Below are 12,931 nucleotides of genomic sequence, written 5' to 3' on the forward strand. Positions count from 1 at the left end.
TATATAAAAGTACTGCATAGAACATAATGTATTGTAGATCACATGGTGAACATACTATATAACAGTACTGCATAGAACATACTGTATAGAAGATCACATGGTAAACATACTATATAACAGTACTGCATAGAACATACTGTATTGTAGATCACATGGTGAACATACTATATAACAGTACTGCATAGAACATACTGTATAGTAGATCACATGGTGAACATACTATATAAAAGTACTGCGTAGAACATACTGTATAGTAGATCACATGGTGAACATACTACATAACAGTACTGCATAGAACATACTGTATAGTAGATCACATGGAGAACATACTACATAACAGTACTACATAATAGTACTGCATAGAACATACTGTATAGTAGATCACATGGTGAACATACTATATAACCGCACTGCACAAAACAAAGTGTTCTAGATCACATAGTGAATATACAATATAACTTTACTGCATTTGATCTTACTAAAGGTGTTGGCCATCAGTAACTGTCTGCTGGTTTATGATTTCTCCTCCACGACTAGCAACTGATTGCAGTAACTTCTTTTGCTCCGCAAGCTCTTGTTCCAGTTCCTAGCAAAACAAATATAGAATAATTGAACTATTCAACTATTTGCTAGATTACAAGCAGATGATAATAAATCCCAACCATAACCATTTTTATGATTGTTAGTTTGTTAAGAGAATACAAATAACTGTAGATACACAATCATATAATTATTACCTGTAAATCTTTTATCTATTTGATACTACTGACTTTCAAAATTAGTTTACAGTCAACAATTTGCATTTTACTACTGCTTTCTTGGTAAATATTTAGAACAAAATTCTAAATTCATAGAAATGGAAGAACTCTCAGATACATTTGACACTGGAACATATTGGTACACTGTTTAGCTACATTTCATTACAACAATAAAGATAATGAATAGGTAATAGAAATATTTAGTAACTATGTGTATCAACCAAGCACAAAAAAATGAAAGCACTTTTGATTATTTTTTTAAAGTTCATAACAATGTATAGGTTTAGGTTTATGCTGAACACCATTCAATTCAAATTGACATTAAAGGTACAGAATTCTGTAAAATTATGTTTCCCTTAATGTGTTTCCAGCTGCATAAAATGTATGAAAAAAATGTTTATTTAGGTTTTTTGTGTAAATAAAATAGTTGGCTTTGTTGTTTGAACCCAAAGCCCATTAAAATGGATTGCCCTTGCAGGGAAATTAGATCTCCTTATTTTAGCACTTTCTGCGTGATTTGTCTCCATGCTGGCGAAGTTTGAATATCAGGCCCTTAGAGAGAACAATTAAAAATAAACATTTTATTACTTATCTTCTCCTAACACCCACTGGAAGTGTAATTTCTTCTGCTGGCTATGTTTACACATCTTTTCTATAACCAATTCTGAAGTATAGAAACTTTCAGTATAGGCATGTATACCACAGACAAGATCAGCTATTTCAAATGTGAAATAAAGGTAACATTGCCTATTTGTAAACAATGTAAAATGAATCATTGTGAACAAATTAAAGTGGAGATACATTTAGGGTACACCATCCATTTAAAGGGCAGGACATTAACACTTGTCTACTACCAAACCACTGGTGAGAAATTGCAGTAGAATATCTGGGATTTCAGTTATATTTAACCTTGAGTGGACTAGTGAGCTTTTCTCTACAGACCAGTGGCAGTTTTCAGCTGATTAGAAAAATAAGTCAAGGGTGTTCCATGGACAAATGATTGAAAACCACTGCTGTAAATGGTGTAAACATATTCCACAGTCACCTTTTGCCTTTGTAGGCTGTTTTGCTTCTGGAGGGTACGAGTTGTCCGTGCTTGCGCCAGCCATTCCTGTACACTGGGACTTTGTGAAGATGACAGTTCTAACTCAGACTCCTCGTTCTCATGAAAATTTCCCTGCACAAATATAAGAAAATGAGGGTAAAAGCCATTTTGAATACCCCACCTTAGACACATTCTATCACTTCCAAAAGATCCCATATTTCAGAGGTTAATTCTTTACAGCTGTAATTATTTTCGTCCCCTAAAGCATAAATGCTTGTAGTTTATGATTTGTATATAACATATGGTTTGGATTAGCCCACTTCTCTTCTAAAAGTGATAGACAAAACTACAAACAAAACCAAGAAAATACCAAACAGCCACTGCAATCATTGTGTTAAAGATACAAAGTACTCAAAAATGTTTTTATCATTGATATAGAAAAGGAGGCATTTAAACATGACCATTAGCAGGAAGTAACTATGGGCCAATGAACATTAACAGGAAATATCTATTAGCCAATCATCATTAGCAGGAAATAACTATAACCCAATGATAATTAGCAGGAAATGCACAATGTATGCTGCTGTATTAGTTTCAATTTAAATTTAAAGTTTTTATTTATTTCAGTCAAAAGATTCTCTTTGATATCAATGATAGCAAATTTTTGATTACAATTTCATTTCAAAAGAGCAAAAAAGAGGAAAAAGATGAATAATAGATATCAAATTCCAAGAAAACATCTAAACTGAAAAACAATTTTTTCTTATTGTTATAATTTCTTTCAAAATGAGTTAATAGTTATATTTTTTACACCTGAAAGCAACAGTATTTTGCTTGTTATTTCTTGAATTAAAAAAGTGCAACTTTAATATAAAAATAAATAAAAAATAGTTTATATATGTTTCTTTCCTGTTTGCTACTTATTTACTGTGAGTGCATAGAGGTGGAAGACTAGTAAAGTGAATGAAAGTATCTGCTATGTCCCTATAGTGGAACTCATAAAAACTGAGTGAAGAAACAATTAGGTCTTGACTTTTGATTTTGCTTTAAAACTTTGTCTTTTTTTCCCTTTTGTTTTTTTCACTAATTCATTGAGGTTAAAATATATCCAGTCTTCAGTTTACATATAATATATATATTTATATTTATGAACAAGTTCAGAGAAATTAATGGCTGATGAGCTTAAAGGGATACTCTTCTTTCATGATTCAGATAGAGCATGCAATTTTAAGCAACTTTCTAATTTAATCCTATTTTAAAGTTTTCTTCATTCTCTTGATATCTTTATTTGAAAAAGCAGAAATGTAAGGTTAGGAGACAGCCCATTTTTGGTTCAGAACCTGGGTAGGACTTGCTGATTGGTGGATACATTTAGCAAACCAATAAGCAAGCATAACCCAGGTTCTAAACCAAAAATGGTCTGGCTCCTATGCATTACATTCCTGCTTTTTAAATAAAGATAGCAAGAGAATGAAGAAAAAAATGATAATAGGAGTAAATTATAAAGTTGCTTAAAATGGCATGCTCTATCTAAATCATGAAAGAAAAAAAATTGGGTTTAGTATCCCTTTAACCCCTTAACGACCGAGGACGTGCAGGGTACGTCCTCAAAAAAAAGGCAGTTAATGCCTGAGAACGTACCCTGCACGTCCTCGGTTTGGAAAGCAGCTGGAAGCGATCCTGCTCGCTTCCAGCTGCTTTCCGGTTATTGCAGTGATGCCTCGATATGGAGGCATCCTGCAATAACCTTTGGTAGCCATCCGGTGCAGAGAGAGCCACTCTGTGGCCCTCTCTGCACCGGAGATCGGTGGCTACCTGCGTTGGTGGGTGGGAGCCGGACCGGGAGGCGGGTGGCGGCCATCGATGGCCCTGGTTATGTGCAGGGGGGGGCGGGATCGTGGGCGGGGGACGAGCAGGGGCGCGCACGGACGCGCGCGCGTGCACGGGAGGGCGGGGGCGGGCGCGTGCACGGGGAGGGAGCGGGTGGGAACCGCTACACTACAGAAAATGATTTAATAAAAAATGTATAAATATCGAAATCTGGAAAAAAAAAAAAGATCAGCAAGGTGGTGGGGGATTGTCTGTGTGGGGGGGGGAAGCTACACTACAGAAAAAAGCCCCAAAAAAATAAAAAAAGCACTTTTTTTTGCAAACTGGGTACTGGCAGACAGCTGCCAGTACCCAAGATGGCCCCCAATGAGGCAGAGGGGAGGGTTAGAGAGCGGTTTTGGGGGGGATCAGGGAGGTTGGGGGCTAAGGGGGGGATCCTACACCCTAGCATATGTAAATATGCTAAAAAATTTTTTTATTTTTTTTAAAAAACCCTTTTATTTTAGTACTGGCAGACTTTCTGCCAGTACTTAAGATGGCGGGGACAATTGTGGGGTGGGGGAGGGAAGGGAGCTGTTTGGGAGGGATCAGGGGGTGGGATGTGTCAGGTGGGAGGCTGATCTCTACACTAAAGCTAAAATTAACCCTGCAAGCTCCCTACAAACTCCCTAATTAACCCCTTCACTGCTAGCCATAATACACGTGTGAGGCGCAGCAGGATTTAGCGGCCTTCTAATTACCAGAAAGCAACGCCAAAGTCATATATGTCTGCTATTTCTGAACAAAGGGGATCCCAGACAAGTATTTACAACCATTTGTGCCATAATTGCACAAGCTGTTTGTAAATTATTTCAGTGAGAAACCTAAAATTGTGAAAAATTTAACTTTTTTTTCAATTTGATCGCATTTGGCGGTGAAATGGTGGCATGAAATATACCAAAATGTGCCTAGATCAATACTTGGGGTTGTCTACTATACTACACTAAAGCTAAAATTAACCCTACAAGCTCCCTAAAAGCTCCCTAATTAACCCCTTAACTGCTGGGCATAATACACTTGTGGTGCGCAGTGGCATTTAGCGGCCTTCTAATTACCAAAAAGCAACGCCAAAGCCATATATGTCTGCTATTTCTGAACAAAGGGGATCCCAGAGAAGAATTTACAACCATGTATGCCATAATTGCACAAGTTGTTTGTAAATAATTTCAGTGAGAAACCAAAAGTTTGTGAAAAAATTTGTGAAAAAGTGAACGATTTTTTGTATTTGATCGCATTTGGCGGTGAAATGGTGGTATGAAATATACCAAAATTGTCCTAGATCAATACTTTGGGATGTCTACTAAAAAAAAATATATACATGTCAAGGGATATTCAGGGATTCCTGAAAGATATTAGTGTTCTAATGTAACTAGCGCTAATTTTGGAAAAAAGTGGTTTGGAAATAGCAAAGTGCTACTTGTATTTATGGCCCTATAACTTGCACAAAAAGCAAAGAACATGTAAACATTGGGTATTTCTAAACTCAGGACAAAATTTTGAAACTATTTAGCATGGGTGTTTTTTGGTGGTTGTAGATATGTAACAGATTTTGGGGGTCAAAGTTAGAAAAAGTGTGTTTTTTTCAATTTTTCCTCATATTTTATATTTTTTTTTATAGTAAATTATAAGATATGATGAAAATAATGGTATCTTTAGAAAGTCCATTTAGTGGCGAGAAAAACGGTATATAATATGTGTGGGTACAGTAAATGAGTAAGAAGAAAATTACAGCTAAACACAAACACCGCAAAAATGTAAAAATAGCCTTGGTCCCAAACGGACAGAAAATGGAAAAGTGCTGTGGTCATTAAGGGGTTAAGGAAATATTCTCCATATTATTTATTTAGTATGTAAATATTGTATCTACTATGGTAACAACACACAAAATCAACATTTCAGGTACAATTATATATTCCTATCTGAATTTTTGGCAATAATAATTGAAAACATTTTTTACAGCTATTGCTTAGTCCATAGACACTGTGCAAAAAAAAAAAAAAACAGAATTTATGTTTACCTGATAAATTACTTTCTCCAACGGTGTGTCCGGTCCACGGCGTCATCCTTACTTGTGGGATATTCTCTTCCCCAACAGGAAATGGCAAAGAGCCCAGCAAAGCTGGTCACATGATCCCTCCTAGGCTCCGCCTACCCCAGTCATTCGACCGACGTTAAGGAGGAATATTTGCATAGGAGAAACCATATGATACCGTGGTGACTGTAGTTAAAGAAAATAAATTATCAGACCTGATTAAAAAACCAGGGCGGGCCGTGGACCGGACACACCGTTGGAGAAAGTAATTTATCAGGTAAACATAAATTCTGTTTTCTCCAACATAGGTGTGTCCGGTCCACGGCGTCATCCTTACTTGTGGGAACCAATACCAAAGCTTTAGGACACGGATGAAGGGAGGGAGCAAATCAGGTCACCTAAATGGAAGGCACCACGGCTTGCAAAACCTTTCTCCCAAAAATAGCCTCAGAAGAAGCAAAAGTATCAAACTTGTAAAATTTGGTAAAAGTGTGCAGTGAAGACCAAGTCGCTGCCCTACATATCTGATCAACAGAAGCCTCGTTCTTGAAGGCCCATGTGGAAGCCACAGCCCTAGTGGAATGAGCTGTGATTCTTTCGGGAGGCTGCCGTCCGGCAGTCTCGTAAGCCAATCTGATGATGCTTTTAATCCAAAAAGAGAGAGAGGTAGAAGTTGCTTTTTGACCTCTCCTTTTACCTGAATAAACAACAAACAAGGAAGATGTTTGTCTAAAATCCTTTGTAGCATCTAAATAGAATTTTAGAGCGCGAACAACATCCAAATTGTGCAACAAACGTTCCTTCTTTGAAACTGGTTTCGGACACAGAGAAGGTACGATAATCTCCTGGTTAATGTTTTTGTTAGAAACAACTTTTGGAAGAAAACCAGGTTTAGTACGTAAAACCACCTTATCTGCATGGAACACCAGATAAGGAGGAGAACACTGCAGAGCAGATAATTCCGAAACTCTTCTAGCAGAAGAAATTGCAACTAAAAACAAAACTTTCCAAGATAATAACTTAATATCAACGGAATGTAAGGGTTCAAACGGAACCCCCTGAAGAACTGAAAGAACTAAGTTGAGACTCCAAGGAGGAGTCAAAGGTTTGTAAACAGGCTTAATTCTAACCAGAGCCTGAACAAAGGCTTGAACATCTGGCACAGCTGCCAGCTTTTTGTGAAGTAACACAGACAAGGCAGAAATCTGTCCCTTCAGGGAACTTGCAGATAATCCTTTTTCCAATCCTTCTTGAAGGAAGGATAGAATCTTAGGAATCTTAACCTTGTCCCAAGGGAATCCTTTAGATTCACACCAACAGATATATTTTTTCCAAATTTTGTGGTAAATCTTTCTAGTTACAGGCTTTCTGGCCTGAATAAGAGTATCGATAACAGAATCTGAGAACCCTCGCTTTGATAAGATCAAGCGTTCAATCTCCAAGCAGTCAGCTGGAGTGAAACCAGATTCGGATGTTCGAACGGACCCTGAACAAGAAGGTCTCGTCTCAAAGGTAGCTTCCAAGGTGGAGCCGATGACATATTCACCAGATCTGCATACCAAGTCCTGCGTGGCCACGCAGGAGCTATCAAGATCACCGACGCCCTCTCCTGGTTGATCCTGGCTACCAGCCTGGGGATGAGAGGAAACGGCGGGAACACATAAGCTAGTTTGAAGGTCCAAGGTGCTACTAGTGCATCCACTAGAGCCGCCTTGGGATCCCTGGATCTGGACCCGTAGCAAGGAACTTTGAAGTTCTGACGAGAGGCCATCAGATCCATGTCTGGAATGCCCCACAGCTGAGTGACTTGGGCAAAGATTTCCGGATGGAGTTCCCACTCCCCCGGATGCAAAGTCTGACGACTCAGAAAATCCGCTTCCCAATTTTCCACTCCTGGGATGTGGATAGCAGACAGGTGGCAGGAGTGAGACTCCGCCCATAGAATGATTTTGGTCACTTCTTCCATCGCCAGGGAACTCCTTGTTCCCCCCTGATGGTTGATGTACGCAACAGTTGTCATGTTGTCTGATTGAAACCGTATGAACTTGGCCCTCGCTAGCTGAGGCCAAGCCTTGAGAGCATTGAATATCGCTCTCAGTTCCAGAATATTTATCGGTAGAAGAGATTCTTCCCGAGACCAAAGACCCTGAGCTTTCAGGGATCCCCAGACCGCGCCCCAGCCCATCAGACTGGCGTCGGTCGTAAATTGCGAAAAAACATGAAGGAATTGTTCAAAATTCACCAAATTTTCACCACAGTGTCTTAAAGCCTTAAAAGTATTGCACACCAAATTTGGAAGCTTTAACCCTTAAAATAACGGAACCGGAGCCGTTTTTAACTTTAACCCCTTTACAGTCCCTGGTATCTGCTTTGCTGAGACCCAACCAAGCCCAAAGGGGAATACGATACCAAATGACGCCTTCAGAAAGTCTTTTCTAAGTATCAGAGCTCCTCTCACATGCGACTGCATGTCATGCCTCTCAAAAACAAGTGCGCAACACCGGCGCGAAAATGAGGCTCTGCCTATGATTTGGGAAAGCCCCTAAAGAATAAGGTGTCTAAAACAGTGCCTGCCGATATTATTATATCAAAATACCCAGATAAAATGATTCCTCAAGGCTAAATATGTGTTAATAATGAATCGATTTAGCCCAGAAAAAGTCTACAGTCTAAATAAGCCCTTGTGAAGCCCTTATTTACGATCTTAATAAACATGGCTTACCGGATCCCATAGGGAAAATGACAGCTTCCAGCATTACATCGTCTTGTTAGAATGTGTCATACCTCAAGCAGCAAGAGACTGCTCACTGTTCCCCCAACTGAAGTTAATTGCTCTCAACAGTCCTGTGTGGAACAGCCATGGATTTTAGTGACGGTTGCTAAAATCATTTTCCTCATACAAACAGAAATCTTCATCTCTTTTCTGTTTCTGAGTAAATAGTACATACCAGCACTATTTTAAAATAACAAACTCTTGATTGAATAATAAAAACTACAGTTAAACACTAAAAAACTCTAAGCCATCTCCGTGGAGATGTTGCCTGTACAACGGCAAAGAGAATGACTGGGGTAGGCGGAGCCTAGGAGGGATCATGTGACCAGCTTTGCTGGGCTCTTTGCCATTTCCTGTTGGGGAAGAGAATATCCCACAAGTAAGGATGACGCCGTGGACCGGACACACCTATGTTGGAGAAAAAAGCATTAGTGTTCCCTAATCAAGTTATTTACATATTACATAATTGTCTAAAGGGACTGTACATATGGTATCTGAATCTTAAATGTAAGTCTGTTGCATGTTGTGGTCTAAACCTGATAATCTTTTGACTCACTGAACCTTTGCAGGTCATTAAGTCGTGACTTGGATATAGGAAAGCAAATTAGATCATCAAAGCTTAATCACCTACTAGACCAGATTCAATTGTGGCTAGCACGGTTCATTAACACTGCATTGCCATCATTCTATTTTTAGTATATACTATTACTAAGAAGAAGCCACTCTCCAAATACTTCTGTAACCATACAGCTATATCCATATTGCTAATATATAAATGTTCTGATGCAGAAATCAAAATTCTTATTGAAGGGCAAATTAGTACAGCAAATTTATAGTACATTGTATAAATGACTAAAGCTGCATAAATGTCATAAAAGGGCATGAAAGCGATATTTTCTTAATCAGTGTATTTAAAAACAACAACGTTATATAGTTTTTAAACCGAAGTTCATGTGCTTAGTAAACCTACTTAAAATGTTTCATGCGTGTGAAAGATTGTCCTTGACTACCGATACAGCTGAGGTAATTCTACCTAACACCCTAACATCAAATATTTAAGTATGCTTATTAAGAAACTTTTGCAATGTACTTTCAGTACCTCTTTTCCTGTAATTTAAAGGGACATTAAACTGCTGGGTACATCTACAGTAAGGCGACGACCAGATTTTTAAAATGAAATCTGGGGACATTTTTTTTTTTTAATTGGCAAATGGTAAAAAAACTATTTTATATATATACTAGTCCTAAAGCCCATTCACACGGGCCATTTTTTGCAGTACAGCGGTCCCACCCCTTGCTCTCTCTCCCCCCCCCCCCTCTCTTTTGTGCTCTCTTCCCCTCTCTTTTGTGATCTCTCTCCCCCCTCTCTTTTGCGCTTTCTCCCCCTCACTTTTGCGCTCTCTCTCACTCCACCTCTCTTTTGCTCTTTCTCCCCCCTCGCTTTTGCTCTCTCTCTCTCCTCCCTCTCTTTTGCTCTCTCTCCTCCCTCTCTTTTGCTCTCTCTCTCCTCCCTCTCTTTTGCGCTCTCTCCCCCTCTCTTTTGTGCTCTCTCCCCTCTCTTTTGTGCTCTCTCACATTTTCTCACACACACACACAAGCATACATATATACACATACACAAACATACATATACACGCATGCACACACACAAGTATAAATATACATGCATGCACATACACAAGCATACGTATATACACATACACACACAAGCATACATATACACACACATACAAGCATACATATACACACATACATACAAGCATACTTACACACAAAAGTATACATATACACACATGCACATACAAGCATAAATATATATATACACACACACACATATACACAGACACAAGCATACGTATACACACACAAGCCTACATACACACATGCACATACACACACATACATACATATATATATATATATATATATATATATATATATATATATACATACACACACAAGCATACATATACACACATGCACATACAAACATACATATACACACATGCACATATATACACACATGCACATACACACACAAGCATACATATACGCACATGCACATACTCACACACACACAAGCATACATATACGCACATGCACAGACTCACACACACAAGCATACATATACACACACAAGCCTACATGCACATACACACATATATACATATATATATATATATATATATATATATATACACACACAAGCATACATATACACACATGCACATACACATAAATATACACACATGCACATACAAACATACATATACACAAGCATACATATACACACACAAGCATACATACACACATGCACATACACACACATACATATATATATGTATATGTATATATATATATATATATATATATATATATAAATAAAAAAAACAGGAAACAGCACTCTCTGGACTTAAATACAAATAGTTAATTTATTTGTTAACGTTTCGGGGAATGCTCCCCTTCATCAGGTCTGATGAAGGGGAGCATTCCCCGAAACGTTACCAAATAAATTAACTATTTGTATTTAAGTCCAGAGAGTGCTGTTTCCTGTTTTCTGTATCTAAACCTAGCACCCTGGCCCTTGGAGAACTGTTCGTGAGAGTGCATTTGCCTCATTCTGTCTATATATATATATATATATATATATATATATATATATATTTATATATATATATATATATATATATATATATATATATATATACACACATATATATACACACAAGCATACATATGCACACATGCACATACACACACGCATAAATATACACACATGCACATACAAACATACATATACACAAGCATACATATACACACATGCATATACACACACACAAGCATACATATACGCACATGCATAGACACACACACAAGCATACATATACACACATGCATATACACACACACAAGCATACATATACACACATGCATATACACACACACAAGCATACATATACACACATGCATATACACACACACAAGCATACATATACGCACATGCATAGACACACACACAAGCATACATTAATGCACATGCACATACAAGCATACATATACACACATACACAAGCTTTTCCCTCCTGACCTGCGCACTGCCTGCCATACACTGGGACAAAGTGACGTTATCTGGACAATCACTTCCTCCCAGCGCTTGGCTGCAGTACTACAGGAGCTGGGGACAGTTCAACAGGAGCCGGGGACATTTCCGGGGACATCATTTTTCCGGGGACAGTCTTCTCAATCCAGGGACTGTCCCCTAAAATCGGGGACTTCTGGTCACCCTAATTTACAGTAGGATGGTTACCACTTACCATGTTTATGTTTTCCTGCAGTTATCTTTACTCTTATTGTAACTCAATACAGAAGCCAGTTGGTAAAGCTCAGCATCTTCATACTGGGTGCCGCCATTTTGGAACGCACGTATTGTTGCATCTTGTGACAGAAGCAACGCATTTTCACAGATAAGTGATGTTACTGGCTTTTTGACAGATTTTTCTTGCATTTTAAATTAACTTGCACAATAGAAAGTGGAAACTTTACATTTTTGCTGATTTTTTTTTACACAGTTGCATAACCAATATAAAATAAAAGCCTTCAGGAATAATACAGAGCAATGCAGCCACTGTAAAAAAATCTTACAGCTCCCGCTTTATATTATGCACGCTAAACTGAAATGCATGTTACGGCTTGTCAAGAAATCAACAATATCACTGATCTGTGAACGTGTAGCGCTTCTGTCACAGAGTACCAAAAATACTTATAAAATCCAACATGGCAGCTCCCAGTGTGAAGATGCAGAGCTACAATAAGCAGCACTTTAAAGCGTTAAAATAAGATAATGGCCTTGTAGATATCTGCAGGCAAAGGAGAAAAAAAACAATAGCATGGTGATTAGTAACCCTGTTATTGTAGTTGTACCTGGGAATTAATATTTTCCTGTAATTTTGAAATTATTTTTTTTTAACTACCCTGAGAGGCTAAAATATTGCATGATCAATGCAGAACCTCATTTTTATCTGTCCCTGACAGGCACTAGCAGGGGCGAAACTACAGGGGGTGCAGAGGTTGCAATTGCGACTGGGCCCCCAAGGCTTAAAAAAAACCTTAAAATAAAAAACCTTGACCTGCCACTGCCTGCACAGATATCACGTGAGTGTGACATGATGCTTCACTAGTGTCTCTGACTACAGGGGTTAGTTCAAAATGCTGCAAACCAATAGCTGGTTTAGACAATTTAGAGCAACTTGAAAAAACCTAGGTTACATAATTTGCTTTTCGGCCTCTCTATTCCCTTTGACTCATTACTATCAATTATAACTTTTTTTCCCTCAAGTCAAAATAATCAGGTTTATTTAAAGGGAATAATCTTAATAACTTCTTGGAACATAATATTTTTATAGGTTTATTGTTAAAAAAAATTGTAAACTCTTCAGTGTTGATTAGTTCATAGT

At 38.1% G+C, this 12,931-nt stretch overlaps 1 protein-coding gene across 1 annotated transcript in view; it reads right to left on the minus strand.

Moving 5' to 3' along the window:
• Positions 1–12,931, minus strand: part of SYNE1 (spectrin repeat containing nuclear envelope protein 1) — a 780,519-nt gene that overhangs the window by 217,651 nt on the left and 549,937 nt on the right. Inside the window, 2 exon segments of the mRNA XM_053711805.1 lie at positions 480–586; positions 1,804–1,935. Coding sequence (XP_053567780.1) covers positions 480–586; positions 1,804–1,935 — 239 coding nt within the window.

This window comes from Bombina bombina, chromosome 4 (genome assembly GCF_027579735.1).
Source record: "Bombina bombina isolate aBomBom1 chromosome 4, aBomBom1.pri, whole genome shotgun sequence".
Lineage (NCBI taxonomy): Eukaryota > Metazoa > Chordata > Amphibia > Anura > Bombinatoridae > Bombina > Bombina bombina.